Genomic DNA, 13,209 nt, shown 5'->3' with positions numbered 1-13,209 from the left:
ATTTATTTAGACAATACTCCACCAGATTCAAATTTTATCCTGAAGCTATTTATGCCCTGAAAGTTTCCCTGTCACACAAAGTCACTTCTTTCCCACACTCTTTCTGGAAAAATGTGCAGGCGAGCAGCGATCAACTCCAGGGCGCCCAGTGGCCAAAGAGGTGAATGAAAGGAAAGGGCCTGGAGCCGCGCAGAGTAACCGACTCACTGTCTGTGCAAGGACGCATATGCACCTAGCAATCTCGTTTCTGCACACATCCATTTGCACTTGTTAGCAGAATGCTACCATTTCCTTTTTAAAAGAATCAAAACTTCAAAATGCAAACGGTGGTGTAAGCACACCAAATGTCTGAACTCGGGATTTCAAGGTAAGTTGCCATAGAGTCTATGATACTCACCGGACGAGCTGACGTCTCCATTCTAGAAAGTTATCTTTCTCTGCTTGTTTGAGTTCTTCTGGGGTAGTATTTTTGTTCCAGTTTGGTCTGAAACAATCATAGAAGGAAAAAAATTTCTCATATAAGTAACCAAAATAAGATAGGGAATTTGGATCTAATAATGGTAGCTGAGAAAAAGAAGCAATTTAAAAAACGAATACGCAGTGGCCTTGTATGTTTTGTGGCATTCTAAATTCTTCTTCAGCTCACCTCCTCGGTATACACAAGAACTGTTTGTTTTCTTCATGGAGCTTCTTAATTCTCTGGCTCTCCTCAAAAGACAGTAGTCCAGTTCTAGCCTCAGCAGGCACAAACTTAATATTAAGTTTCTCTGTTCAAATAAAGAAAAGTACTATTACTTAAGAGGCAATGTAGATACAGAGTGTTTGGTCATACTGATAAACTTAGAAAACTAAAAATGAGAGCCTAAGAGAACTTAAGCTTTCTTGATTAGATTCTTCTAGCCTTGGATGAATTATTATTCTCAAATGAAGTTTTATACCAAATAACTATCCAGAGTTACTACATTCCTTTTGACTGCCGCACAGTATTTCATACTGTGGCTATATCACATTTTCTCTACTACTGAACATTCAGTTTCCAAGTTTTCATTATTAAAATACAGCATCATCTGGGAGCTTGTTAAAAATGTAAATGCGGCAGCTCTAACCCCCACTCACTGAATCAGATGCTCTAGAATCTAGAGGATAGGGCCAGGAATCTGTCTTCAAGAGTTCTCCGGGCAATTCTGCTGCTCCGGGGTAGATGCTGAGAAGTAGAGGTGCTGGCTCATAGGATATGCAACTGTAAACTTGCTTTCCGGTTTTTTTTTTTTTTTTTTTTTTTTTTTTGAGACAGGGTCTCACTCTGTCACCAGGCTGGAGTGAAGTGGTGCAGTCTCGGTTCACTGCAACCTCAGGCAATTCTCCCAACTCAGCCTCCTGAGTAGCTGGGACTACAGACGCACACCACCACGCCCGGCTAATTTTTGTGTTTTTAGTAGAGACGGGGTTTTGCCATGTTGGCCAGGCTGGTCTCGAACTACTGACCTCAGGTGATATGCCCGTCTCGGCCTCCCAAAGTGCTGGGGTTACAGGCATGAGCCACTGTACCCGGCCTGTAACTGTAAACTTCTAACAGATACTGCCAAAACAAATCTTTCCAACTTCCCTCTCTACTGTCTCACCCCATAACCTAAGAACATACTACCATTAACCCAGATCCTTCTCACACACGCCCTTACACTTCTCTTTCCCTGCCACAGTCAAATATCTCAGAAGAATACAACTTGCTCATTCCTTGACTTCCTCACCTCCCACTTTCTGTTTCTCTAGATTCCAGCTGTGGCTCTATCACTCCACTAAAACTGTTCTCGCAGAGATTACTAATTGACTTTAAGAAGAAAATAGCACCGGGACGGTGGCTCACGGATCCCAGCACTTTGGGATCACGAGGTCAGGAGTTTGAGATCAGCCTGGCCTACGTGATGAAACCCCGTCTCTACTAAAAATACAAAAATTAGCCAGGTGTGGTGGCACATGCCTGTAATCCCAGCTACTCAGGAGGCTGAGGCAGGAGAATCGCTGGAACCCGGGAGGCGGAGGTTGCAGTGAGCCGAGACCACGCCAGTGCACTCCAGCCTGGGCGGCAAGAGAGACTTCATCTCAAAAAAAAAAAAGAATAAAAGAAAAGAGCTTTACTAAGATATGATTCACATACTATACAATCCACCCGCTAAAGCATACAATTCAATGATTTTCAGTATGTTCACAGAGTTGTGCAGCCATCGCCATGATCCATTTTAGAATACTTTCATCACCCCAAAAGGAAACCTTTACCCATCAGCAGTCACTGTCCATCCCCAGGTACCTGGTGGAAATCATCTACTTTCTGTAGATTTGCCTGCTTAGGACTTTTTGGTGTTTCCATTTTTTGGTGATTATGAATAATGCTGCTATGAATACACACGTACATGTTTTTGTGCAGACGTGTTTTCATTTCTTTCGGGCACACACCCAGGAGTGGCACTGCTGGATCAGATGGTAATTCTATGTTTTACCTTTTGAGGAACTGCCAAAATTTTGTATAAAACAGCAACACCATTTTATACTCCCACAGCAATGTATGAAGTTCTAATTTCTCCACATCCTCACCAACATTTGTTACAGGCCTCTTTTATTTTAGCTATCCTAGTGGGTGAAGTGGTATTTCATTGTGAAACCCAGCAGTTTATTTTTGTCCCTTCACTCATTTTCGCTTACGCTACCCTCTCCATTAGTCTGGTTTACTCTAGCTCCTTAAGTGTTCTTGTTCCTCTTATCTTCTCCATTCTTCTACTATCTCTATTTCAGTTCTGGCCTGTTTTTCTTGCTAGACTAAAGTGATACGGTCTCCTAACTCATCTTGCTTCCTTAAAATTCATCAGTGATCTTTTAAAAAATGAAATCTCATGTACCTATTAGACATCTGCACTCCCACGTTCCCTGCAGCGCTATTCACAATAGCCAAGATATGGAACCAACCTCAAAGCCCATCAATGTATGAATGAATAAAGAAAACGTGGTATATGTATATATACAATGGAATACTACTTAGCATTACAAAAGAAGGAAATCTTGACACTTGTGACAATATGAATGAAGCACTATGCTATGCGAAATAACCCAGGCACGCAGAAAGACAAATACTGCATGATCTCACTTACATGTGGAATAAAGTCGAGCTCACAGAAGCAGAGAGAAGATGGTGTTTAGCAGAGATTAGGAGTGGGGGACATAGGAGGATACTGGTCTAACAGTGAAGTTTTACTGAGGCCAGATGAATAAGTTCTGGAGATCGAATGTACAGCCTGGTGCCCATAGTTGATAATCATGTATTTACTAGTTAATAATACAAAATTTGCTAAGAGAGTATATATCTTGTTTTCACCACACACACACAAAAAAAACCAATGTGAGGTGATGGATATGTTAATTACTTGATTTTAGTAATCATTTCACTACATATATACATATATAATATAAAACCAAACATCACACTATATACTGTAACTATATACAATTTTTAGTTGCCAATTATATAGCTCATTAAAGCTGGAACCCACACATCCCCCCAAAAAACACTGAAAAATGAAATATGAAATCATGTTGCACACTTGTTTAAAGCTTCCCTTAAACCTTTGTTCTCTCCAGAATCTGGCCCATATCCACCTGCTCAGCACCTGTGCTCATCACATCCCGCCCCCTGCACTAGCAAAGTCAAACTTCTAGCCGTTTTCTGAACAAAGTCGGCTGCTGCTTCACATCTTGGCTCGAGTCCTCTGCCTGTCTGTGTAAAAGGTCTTATCTCATGTGTCCTTCTAACATCTATTCATTGTTCAAGACTCAGGCTGGGCGCGGTGGCTCACGCCTGTAATCCCAGCACTTTGGGAGGCTGAGGTGGGCGGATCACGAGGTCAGGAGATCAAGACCATTCTGGCCAACATGGTGAAACTCCGTCTCTACGAAAAATACAAAAATTAGCCAGGCGTGGCGGCATCTGCCTGTAGTCCCAGCTACTCGGAGGGGGCTGAGCAGGTGAATTGCTTGAACTCAGGAGGCGGAGCTGCAGTGAGCCGAGATCGCGCCATTGCACTTCAGCCTGGGCAACTGAGCGAGACTCCGTCTCAGAAACAAAAACAAAAAACAAAACCTCAGCCCTAGATGGAAATGTGACAGTGTCACATGCACTCAGCAATAAACAGCTTACCCGCTACAAACTCTGTTCCTGCAAGTTCTGCAGTAGCAAGGAAGTCATCAAGGGAGCTCTCTTCGGTCACTGACTGAAGATTAAGACGACCCCAATCATAGCCATCATTGAGTTCACTTGTGTGCAACTATGAAAAAACACAGGGTGATAAATACAGCTGCTCTCTTCTGCTCTTGGCATCCAATAAGCTCTAAACTTCCTTGCAACTAGTCTATAGTCTTGAGGATGGTTGTAGTCCCTTTAGAATCAATACTACTCATAGTTAACGTTTAAAGGAGCACGCTCTTACCTCATAATAGGCAGTTCCCTTTCACCATTTCATTAATTTTCAAAAACTTTTGAGGTGAATTTTATTGTATTTTCACTTCACTGATGATGAAACTAAGGCTTCAACAGATAAAATAACTTGCCTATAGTCGAAAGCTAAATGGCAGAGGTGGAACTTGAACCCAGATTGACTCTGCTAGTCAAAATTAGTTAAAACTTTACCTGATATAGCCCCACAATAATACATTTTACATAGTGACCCAAAGTTGTATGTACATATAATGATACAAGCATTCAAGTACCATTCCGTACAGTAAAATGGAAACAAAAGAATACTGAAGCCACACCCTATTACATGTAACACATTTTGATATTTCTCTATCTTGCTGGGGAAAAAGTAAAAACAAAAAAGCTAGTTGCAAACCACTAAATTGATTTCCAGACACAACCCAGAGTTTGATAACCATCACCCTAAGCTATATACTTAGTATAGGTACAAATAAAAAAAAGTGCCAGGCGTGGTGGCTTGTGCCTGTAACCCCAGCTCCTCAAGAGGCTAAGGCAGGAGGATTGCTTGAGGCCAGGAGTTTGAGATCAGCCTGAGCAACATAGCAAGACCCTGTCTCTCCAAAAAACAAACAAACCAACCAACCACCGGGCCTGATGCTGTGCACCTGTAATGCCAGTTAGTCAGAGATTAAGGTGGGGGATCATCTGTGCCCAGAAGGTGGAGACTGTAGTGAGCTGGTGAGTTATGATCACACCAATGGCACTCTAGCCTGGGTGACAGAGCATGACCCTGTCTCTGAAAATGAATGACTGAATGATGAAAAAATAAATATTAAAGGCCAAAGGTTTAAGTGGTCATAGAATCAGCAAAAATACGGAATTAGGATCCAATTCTTTACCATTCATGTTCAATCTTCCCCCTATTTCCTAAAAGGCTTCATTAATAACAAGTTTCTTCAAAACTAATAAAAATTACCAGTAATCTAATCTCCAGAGTAACTCTAACCTGATGAATACTGATAAGCACTCTATGCTGTTTACTCTGTAGACTATATGGATGAAAATCAACTGGTATGACAGTGGCACACGGTTAGTTAGCTCCAGGGGCACACTTAACTTTAGCACACGATCTTAGAACTCAAATGTTCTCATTCATTACTGGGGGAATGAATGGTGAAAATAACGTCTAGAATGATTAACACAAGTCAAATCACTTCATTTTTTTTAAAGATCCTTCTATAGCCTAGTAAAATATTAGGTCCCGTCACACCTGAAAAATGAATGATTTATCTTTGAGCTAAACCACTAGGGGGTGCTTCGTCAGGGTGAAGCAAGGGAATTATTCTGTATTTCTGGCAGTAACCAACCGCTTCTGGAGGATCCATTCTTTGAACAAATCAATACAAAAATACGTTGTGTCTCTTTCCTGCTCTGGAAGTTCCAAGCACTTCAGTGGCTTCTTGGGCAAAACACAAAACGTACTCAAGACCTGGCACTGAAGACTCTTCACATTCTCACTCCACGCCTTATCAACACACTAACCCTTCTTTCAAGCTTCTTCTACCTTTGCGTTCTGGGCCTTGCCAGGAGGAGGGCCTGCTACTTGGCTTGGCAGAAACTCCAACTCGTCCTTCAAAACCAGGCTGAGGCGTCCCTCCCACAAAACTTACCTGACTTTTGACCCCGAATTTTGCAGCACTCAGGCTAGACAGAAAAGATAAGAAAGATGACATGGTCTGTCTTACCCAGGAGTCAGTGTGACGATGGCTTCGGCTCCGCTGAGTCTGATGGCGCATAAGGGCCCGTCCCAGCGACCCACCGGCCGGGGCTCTCCTCCGGCCCATGGCAACACGACCACTGGGCGAAGCTTCCCCGCTCCGCGCGTGCAGTTTCCGGGATTCACAGTTCGATCCCCGGAAGTGACGATAAGCGAGCCCAAGTAGTTCAGGCTCAAACTTGAGAGGGGAAAGCAGAATGACTTGTCCTAAAGTGCTCTTTTTACGTCTCGAGCTTGCCAGCATTATAGAATATAAGTGAAAAAATGGTTCTGGGAACTTATCTATAGATTTCCTGGCGAACGTCTCGAGTTTCGATAAATGACTGAGTTAAAAGAATGGTTCATTCTTGATTTGTGCGGCGGTCTTTAGCGTCCGGCGAGAAACTAGCGTACCTCGAAAACAGGGCGGTTCCTATGCGCGGCACTAGCTCCGCCTCCCGCCGCTTCCGTCAGAAGGACGCGGAGACTCCGAGGAGGAATGTTTCGGAGGCGCTGGAACCGGGGAGGTTCCCCGCGCTGGTTGTCAGCCGGCGTCCCAAGGTGTGGTGTCTCCGAGGTCCAGCACGGCGGCTTTTTGTTTACCTAGCCGTCCCCAGCTGCGACGTGGGGAGAAAAGTCTTCGCCTGGATGTGAATTTGGAATGAGAGGCTGAATAGTATTTCCGGAGCTTGGCAAGGTTGTAAGGAAAGTTAACAGGAACTGACTTACGCTTTATTTCAAATTAAAAAATGTTTTAACGGTTCTAGTTACAATTTCATTACCCTTTTTACAAATAATTAAAATGAAAGTGAAAACAGCGAGCCAGCTCCACTCCTAGAGGCCTGGGCTTCTGTTCCTCCCTTGAATGTTTGATTTCCCTATAATGGGAATAATAGAAAGTCAGCTTAGAATTGGCTGTGTGCTGGTGAACTACATTCTCGTTGATCCAGAGAACCGTCTCTTTGTTTTGATGTTTAGAGAGAGGAAGCAGCTTGAGCAAGTCATAGACTGAGTGCGTGCAGTGTCAGGAATCAAACCCAAGGCTTGTCACTAGCCTGTACACCCCTGGGGAGAGCGGGGAATGAGGGTTGTTAACATGTATTATTTATTTATTTTTATTTTTTGGGACAGAGTCTCGCTTTCCCCTAGGCTGGAGTGCACTGGCGTGATCTCAGCTCACTGCAACCTCTGCCTCCCGGGTTCAAGTGATTCTCCCGCCTCAGTCTCCCGAGTAGCAGGAATTACAGACGCGTGCCACCGCACCCGGCTAATTTTTGTATTTTTAGTAGAGACAGGGTTTGGCCATGCTGGTCTTGAGCTCCTGACCTCAGGTGAATGCCCACCTTGGCCTCCCAAAGTGCTAGGATTACAGGTGTGAGCCACCGCGTCCAGCCAAACATGTATTTTTAAATCATAGGATCAAGGTAATGCATATATTACTTAGCATAGCTTGATTTAGCCAGTCCACAATGTACACATTTATCAAAACATGCTGTACAACATAAGTAATATACAATTTTTACTTGTCAATTAAAACAACAACCAAAAAGAAATAAAAGAAATCATAGGATCAAGAATCCATTTAACCCAGGGCTTCTCACACTTTAATGTGCATATAAATCCCCTGGAATCTCGTTAACATGCAGATTCTGATTCATAAGTTCTGGGGTGAGGCCTGTGGCTCTAACAAGCTTCCAGGTGATACCCATGTTACTGGTCCCTGGGTTACACTTTGAGGAGCAAGAGTAGTCCCCTCTTTTCTGGTGCAAATGAAGACAGAAGTGGACTGGCTAAAGGTCACAGCAAGTTAGTATCAGGCGAAACTGGGTCCAGACTCCCACCCATTCTGAATTCCCTGCCAGGCCCTCTGTGTGCTACACCTTACCCCTCTTACTGAATTGAAGTGAGTTGAAATGCCCAAGGGACCGCTGACAAGCTGCGAAGTAGTTGGCAAGCCTTTGAGAAGGCAGAGCTCACAGATGAGCAAAGGGATGCATCAGAACATGGTTTCTCCCATTTCCCAATTTAGAAACAGTGTATCTTTAAAATCCTACACGTAATCTCCAGAAGGAAGATATGAAGAAAACCCATGAAACTGAATTAGTAGACAGCTCCTGTCTATCTCTCCAGAGCTAAATGATTAAAGATCAAACTAACTGATGAAGTAAGATTAGGTAGATTTCACATTTTGATAATACTAGGAGGTGAGATAAAGAAACTTGCCATTGCATTCCTAGAGCTCAACCAGGAACTTGGGACTTCATCCTAGTTTCCTTTTTCAGATTTTGTCACCTCTGGAGAAAATAAACACTTTGGTTTTCCATTGTTACTTTTCTAAGGTCTTAAAAAATCTTGACCAAATAAGACCAGGTGTGGTGGCTCACGCATGAAATCCCAGCACTTTGGGAGACTGAGGCGGGTGGGTCACCTGAGGTCAGGAGTTTGAGACCAGCCTGGCCAACATGGTGAAACCCTGTCTCTACTAAAAATACAAAAATTAGCCTGGTGTGGTGGCACGCACCTGTAATCCCAGCTACTCGGGAGGCTGAGGCAGGAGAATTGTTTGAACCCGGGAGGTGGAGGTTGCAGTGAACCCAGATCGTGCCACTGCACTCCAGCCTGGGCAACAAGAGTGAAACTTCGTCTCAAATAAAAATAAAAATAAATCTTGACCAAATAAACCAAAGTGATAATCAGGAATGGTGAGGAGTCAAAAGGTCATAAAGATTTAATTAGCAGCAACTACTCCTAGCTGACAAGAAAAGCATAGATAATTCTTGTATTTCTCTAGGACGTTATGAAAATCTACCAGTGACAGACAATTGAGTCTCTGTCTTCTTGTCTGGTTAATGAGGCTAATAACAATTCCTGTCCCGAAGAGGTAACAAATGAGATAATGCTGCAAGGTCACTGCCTAGTAATTTGTGGGAGTACCATTGGGCACAGCTGAACACATTTTCTTTCCCCAGAAACGAAGCAATGAAGGTGAAAGCCCAGCTGGATAATCGTTCAGTGAGAAGGACAAGGAGGAAGGGAATTGAGGGTGTTGATGAGACAAGATCATGGGACACAGATGAAAAGGAACGAGGTAAGCTTGTGGGGGAGTGATGATGGTGGTGATGAAGGGTGGAGCAAGGTGCTGGCTGCTGCCCAAGTGAGGGGGTTGCCACGATGAATCAGGCCAGGTCCCTGCCCTCCAACTGCAGAAGCCATTTCACCCACACACTTCAGGAACAACACTGCCTAGCCGAACCCCTCTCCCTGCTTTCTCACGCCAGCGGAAACTCTCACCCACCAGGCTGGTGACTGGAAGATGGGTCCGATCCTCCCGATTCCCCACACAGCGGAACACTTCCGTTAAAGCCAGGATCCTCTGACAAGCTGGCTCCTGGAGGAGGCTGCATTGATTTGGAGATTGGCAGCCTGGCACCCAGCTTCTAAATAGTGACACAGGGAGTGTTCCCTATTCATGGGGTTGCGTAACGCTTGATTTCTACCGCGTCTGAGCAAATGTAGTTACAAGCTCTGAAACCCACACCCAGCAACAAACGTTGGAGTTGCTTTCAGCTCTCCAGGTCCACACTGTTGTGCCTCTGGGCTCCACATCTGTCTGCGGAAGGAGAGGAAAGAGTGGGTTGGTTTCTGTATTGTTTTTCCTTTCATACCTTGGCCAAAAATGAGTTGGTGGCAGAAAAGTTGTTCCAAGGCAAGCTTGCAGCCTGGTCTCTCCTCCTTTCCCATGTGATACACCACCTCCTTCTACAAGGACATTGAAACAGTTTGCATAAGGCTGAGAGTTGTGAAAATAGACGTCTGGCAGCCTCTGTAGAGCGTAATTGAATCAGTAGGGAAACCGCCTATGATTATCTGCCATTCTCAGTTTATCCCTATTGAAAATGGGTGGATTCTCGCATGAGTTTCATAATTCAGCAGATTTTTAAAAATCTTTTTAATTGACATATAATAATTGTATGTATGTATGAGGTGGTTTTGATACATGTATACATTGGGTAATAATCAAATCCGGGTATTCAGCATATCCATCACCTCATTTATCATTTCTTTGTGGTAAGAACATTCAAAACACTCTCTTGTAGTTACTTTGAAATATACAACACAATATTGTCAACCATAGTCATGCTGCTGTCAGCAGACATTTATTGGTGGTTATTATATGGATTAATTTGAGGCCCTGTGCTCAAATATTGATTTTCTTGCCTGTGCAAGGAAAAGTGACCTCTTGCTTTGGTGACACAGGCCCCAAGATCCTATGTATTTGAACCCATGAACTTTTTCTCAACTCGTGTTATGTATAGAATAGCTAGTGTCTTTTATTCAAAGATGACTTTGCAGTTACTTTCTCCCTCTTGACAGTCAAGTGAAAAAGGGTATTGTTATTTTACTGCACTTTTAGCTGTAGAAGTTGAGACTCAATACAGTTAAGTTAAGCAAAGTAAAATAAAGGAGGCTAAAAGTAGAATTAATAATCACCAACTCTAAAATCTGCACGTGGAAAGTCCTAGGTTTCTCCCATTCATTCATTCACTCACTCATTCATTTATTCATTCATTCACTCATTCACTCGTTCATTTGTTCACTCATTCATTCACTCATTCACTCATTCATCATTCATTTATTCATCACAGGACTCTGAGGATTCAGCACTGGACAAACTCCCTGCCCTGAAGAGCTTACACTTTACTGGTGATCAGCCTAATAGACTCAGCCAGGGTTAAAGAGCTTAAGTCAGGGAGCCATGAACCTGGCTCCCTGACTTGAGCCAGGTCATGGTACAGCCATGAAGGTGTACCACCGGGCAGACCTTACTCCATTAAGAGGGCCTCTGACCACCAGGATTTTACATTTTGTCTCTAAAAGTGGTCCGTCTCCTTAAATCACCATAATAAATATACTAATATATGCATGTAAACCTGGATGGTGATGGAATGCAAAACTATGTTGTATGAGGACAAGGTGATAGAAATGAGACTAGTCTAAGGAGGGAGACTCTGGGGGTATGTGGGAACCATTTCCATTTATGTGGAGGACTGTCATAGGGAAAGGAAAGAAGACTGTTCTGAGAAGACACAAGGCAAGAACAACCAGAACAAATGGGTAGAAATCACAGGGATACAATTTTAGGTTCAATTTGTTGGAAACTTCTTACAATCAGAGGGGCTCAAAGATATATTGGACAACTTAGTAAGGTAGTGAGCTCCCTGCCGCCAGAGGTACTTAAGCAAAAGCCAGATAATCAGGTGTCAGATGTTCTACGTCAGGTTCAAGCCTCAGAGTGGGTGTTGGAATAAAGAACTGCTAAAGTACTTAACAGACTCCTGACCCTGGTAGGTTGTCTTCCTCTATATGCTATCTCTTGCCTCATTCCAGTATTTGAAATAGCAAGGGAACAGTGATGGTCTCAGAAAGGGTGCCTAGGTTGGCAAAAGCAGGTTGGTGGCTTCACCATGTAACATGAGAAAAAGAGTACATCTTGCCCTCACTGTCATGAGAGAGTTGAGGGTACCGCGAACCACCATTTAGCAAATTCAGCCATCATTAGTCACAGATACTACTAACACAAGTGGAAATGTTAAAAATAATCAGTTTGAAGGAAAGATCCATGGTTTCTGCTTTAATCATGTAGGGGTAATGATTTCTCCTCCTTCCATCTTCAGAGGGGACAAACCAATATTGACTGGTCCCTGCCTTTGGTGGCACTGAGGAGAAGGCCCGCTTGTAAGGCTCATGGTTTCATCACTCTTGGCTTCCTTCTTGTGCCCTTGCATTTCTGCCTGGGCCTTGTCCAACGTTCCAAGCAGGCAGCCCATGAGAGGAGAGGCTCCAAGGCAAGGGGCATGGTGAGAACATTTCTGGGAGCTTTGGTCACAGGGTGACCTCCAGAGTTCATAGACTTCTGACTTGTCTATTGGTCCTTTCTCACTCCTGCAATTTCCTGCCATGGGCTCTGTTTTGATCTTTTGTCTTTTATATTTATTTATTTTCAGAGAGCTTTGTTGGAAACATGGCTTCTGTTTTGAGTTAATGGTGTCCCTTAAAAAGACATGTTCAGGCCTGGTGGCTCATGCCTGTAATCCTAGCATTTTGGGAGGCTGAGGTGGGAGGATCACTGGAGCCCAGGAGTTTGAGACCAGCCTGGGCAACATAGCGAGACTCCATCTCTACAGAAAAGTAAAAAAAAAAAAAAAAAAGAAAGAAAAAATTAGCTGGGTGTGGTGGTGTGTACCTGTGTTTCCAGCTACTCAGGAGACTGAGGTGGGAGGATCACTTCAGCCCAGGAGGTTGAGGTTGTGGTGAGCTATGATAGCGCCACTGCACTCCAGCCTGGGCCACAGAGCAAGACCTAACCTCCAGTGCTTGTGGATGTGTCTTTCTTTGGAAAGAGGTCTTTTGAGATGAGGTTCCACTGTGTTGTGCAGGCTTGGTCTCAAACTCCTGGGCCCAAATGACCCTGCTGCCTGGGCCTCCTGAATACTGGGATTACAGGCATGAGCCGCTCATTGTACCAGGTTTGGAAAAGGGTGTTTGCAGATGTAACCAAGTGAAGAAGAACTCATACTGGATTAGATGGGCCCTAATCCAGTAACTTCTGTTTTAGAAAGAGAAACATGTGGCTGCATATGCAGAAGACAAAGGAGAGGCCAGAGGCAGAGATTGGAGCGATATGTCTAAAAAACAAGGAATGCCAAGGATGACAGGCAACCATCAGAAGCCAGTATGATGCAAGGAAGGATGCTGCCTCCTCCCAGCCTCCAAAACTGTGAGAGGATACATTGTTGTTGTTTTCAGCCCCCTCATTTATGGTAATCTGTCATGGCAGCTGTAGGAAATACCTATCGCTTTCCTGTGATCTTAGAAATGAACGCGAATTTGCTCAGCTCCCCAACAGGCAGAGAAGAGCAGCAGCGTGCTCCGGGACCCTCAGTGAGTCAGGGCTGGAGGGTGGGGGTCAGGATTCCTTCTTGGCCAATCTTGT

At 43.9% G+C, this 13,209-nt stretch overlaps 1 protein-coding gene and 1 long non-coding RNA gene across 3 annotated transcripts in view; one reads left to right on the top strand and one right to left on the bottom strand.

The window, feature by feature from the left end:
• The window catches only part of LSG1 (large 60S subunit nuclear export GTPase 1), a 30,165-nt gene extending 23,814 nt beyond the window's left edge, over positions 1–6,351 (bottom strand). For both annotated transcript variants that reach the window (XM_015132543.3, XM_015132544.3), the window contains exons 1-4: positions 6,205–6,351; positions 4,184–4,310; positions 647–767; positions 398–484 (exon numbers count right to left, since the gene is read on the bottom strand). In XM_015132543.3, the coding sequence (XP_014988029.2) occupies positions 398–484; positions 647–767; positions 4,184–4,310; positions 6,205–6,303 (434 nt within the window). In that variant the 5' untranslated portion in view covers positions 6,304–6,351. The remainder of the gene's footprint in view (positions 1–397; positions 485–646; positions 768–4,183; positions 4,311–6,204) is intronic.
• A 336-nt stretch (positions 6,352–6,687) lies between these two features.
• Positions 6,688–13,209, top strand: part of LOC144338969 (uncharacterized) — a 186,832-nt gene continuing 180,310 nt past the window's right edge. Inside the window, exons 1-2 of the long non-coding RNA XR_013413480.1 lie at positions 6,688–6,776; positions 9,185–9,303. This is a non-coding gene — a long non-coding RNA (uncharacterized LOC144338969). The remainder of the gene's footprint in view (positions 6,777–9,184; positions 9,304–13,209) is intronic.

The sequence above is a fragment of the Macaca mulatta genome, chromosome 2 (assembly GCF_049350105.2).
Source record: "Macaca mulatta isolate MMU2019108-1 chromosome 2, T2T-MMU8v2.0, whole genome shotgun sequence".
Lineage (NCBI taxonomy): Eukaryota > Metazoa > Chordata > Mammalia > Primates > Cercopithecidae > Macaca > Macaca mulatta.
Note: the sequence above shows the minus strand (reverse complement) of the source record. Positions and strands in the feature narration are given on the sequence as shown.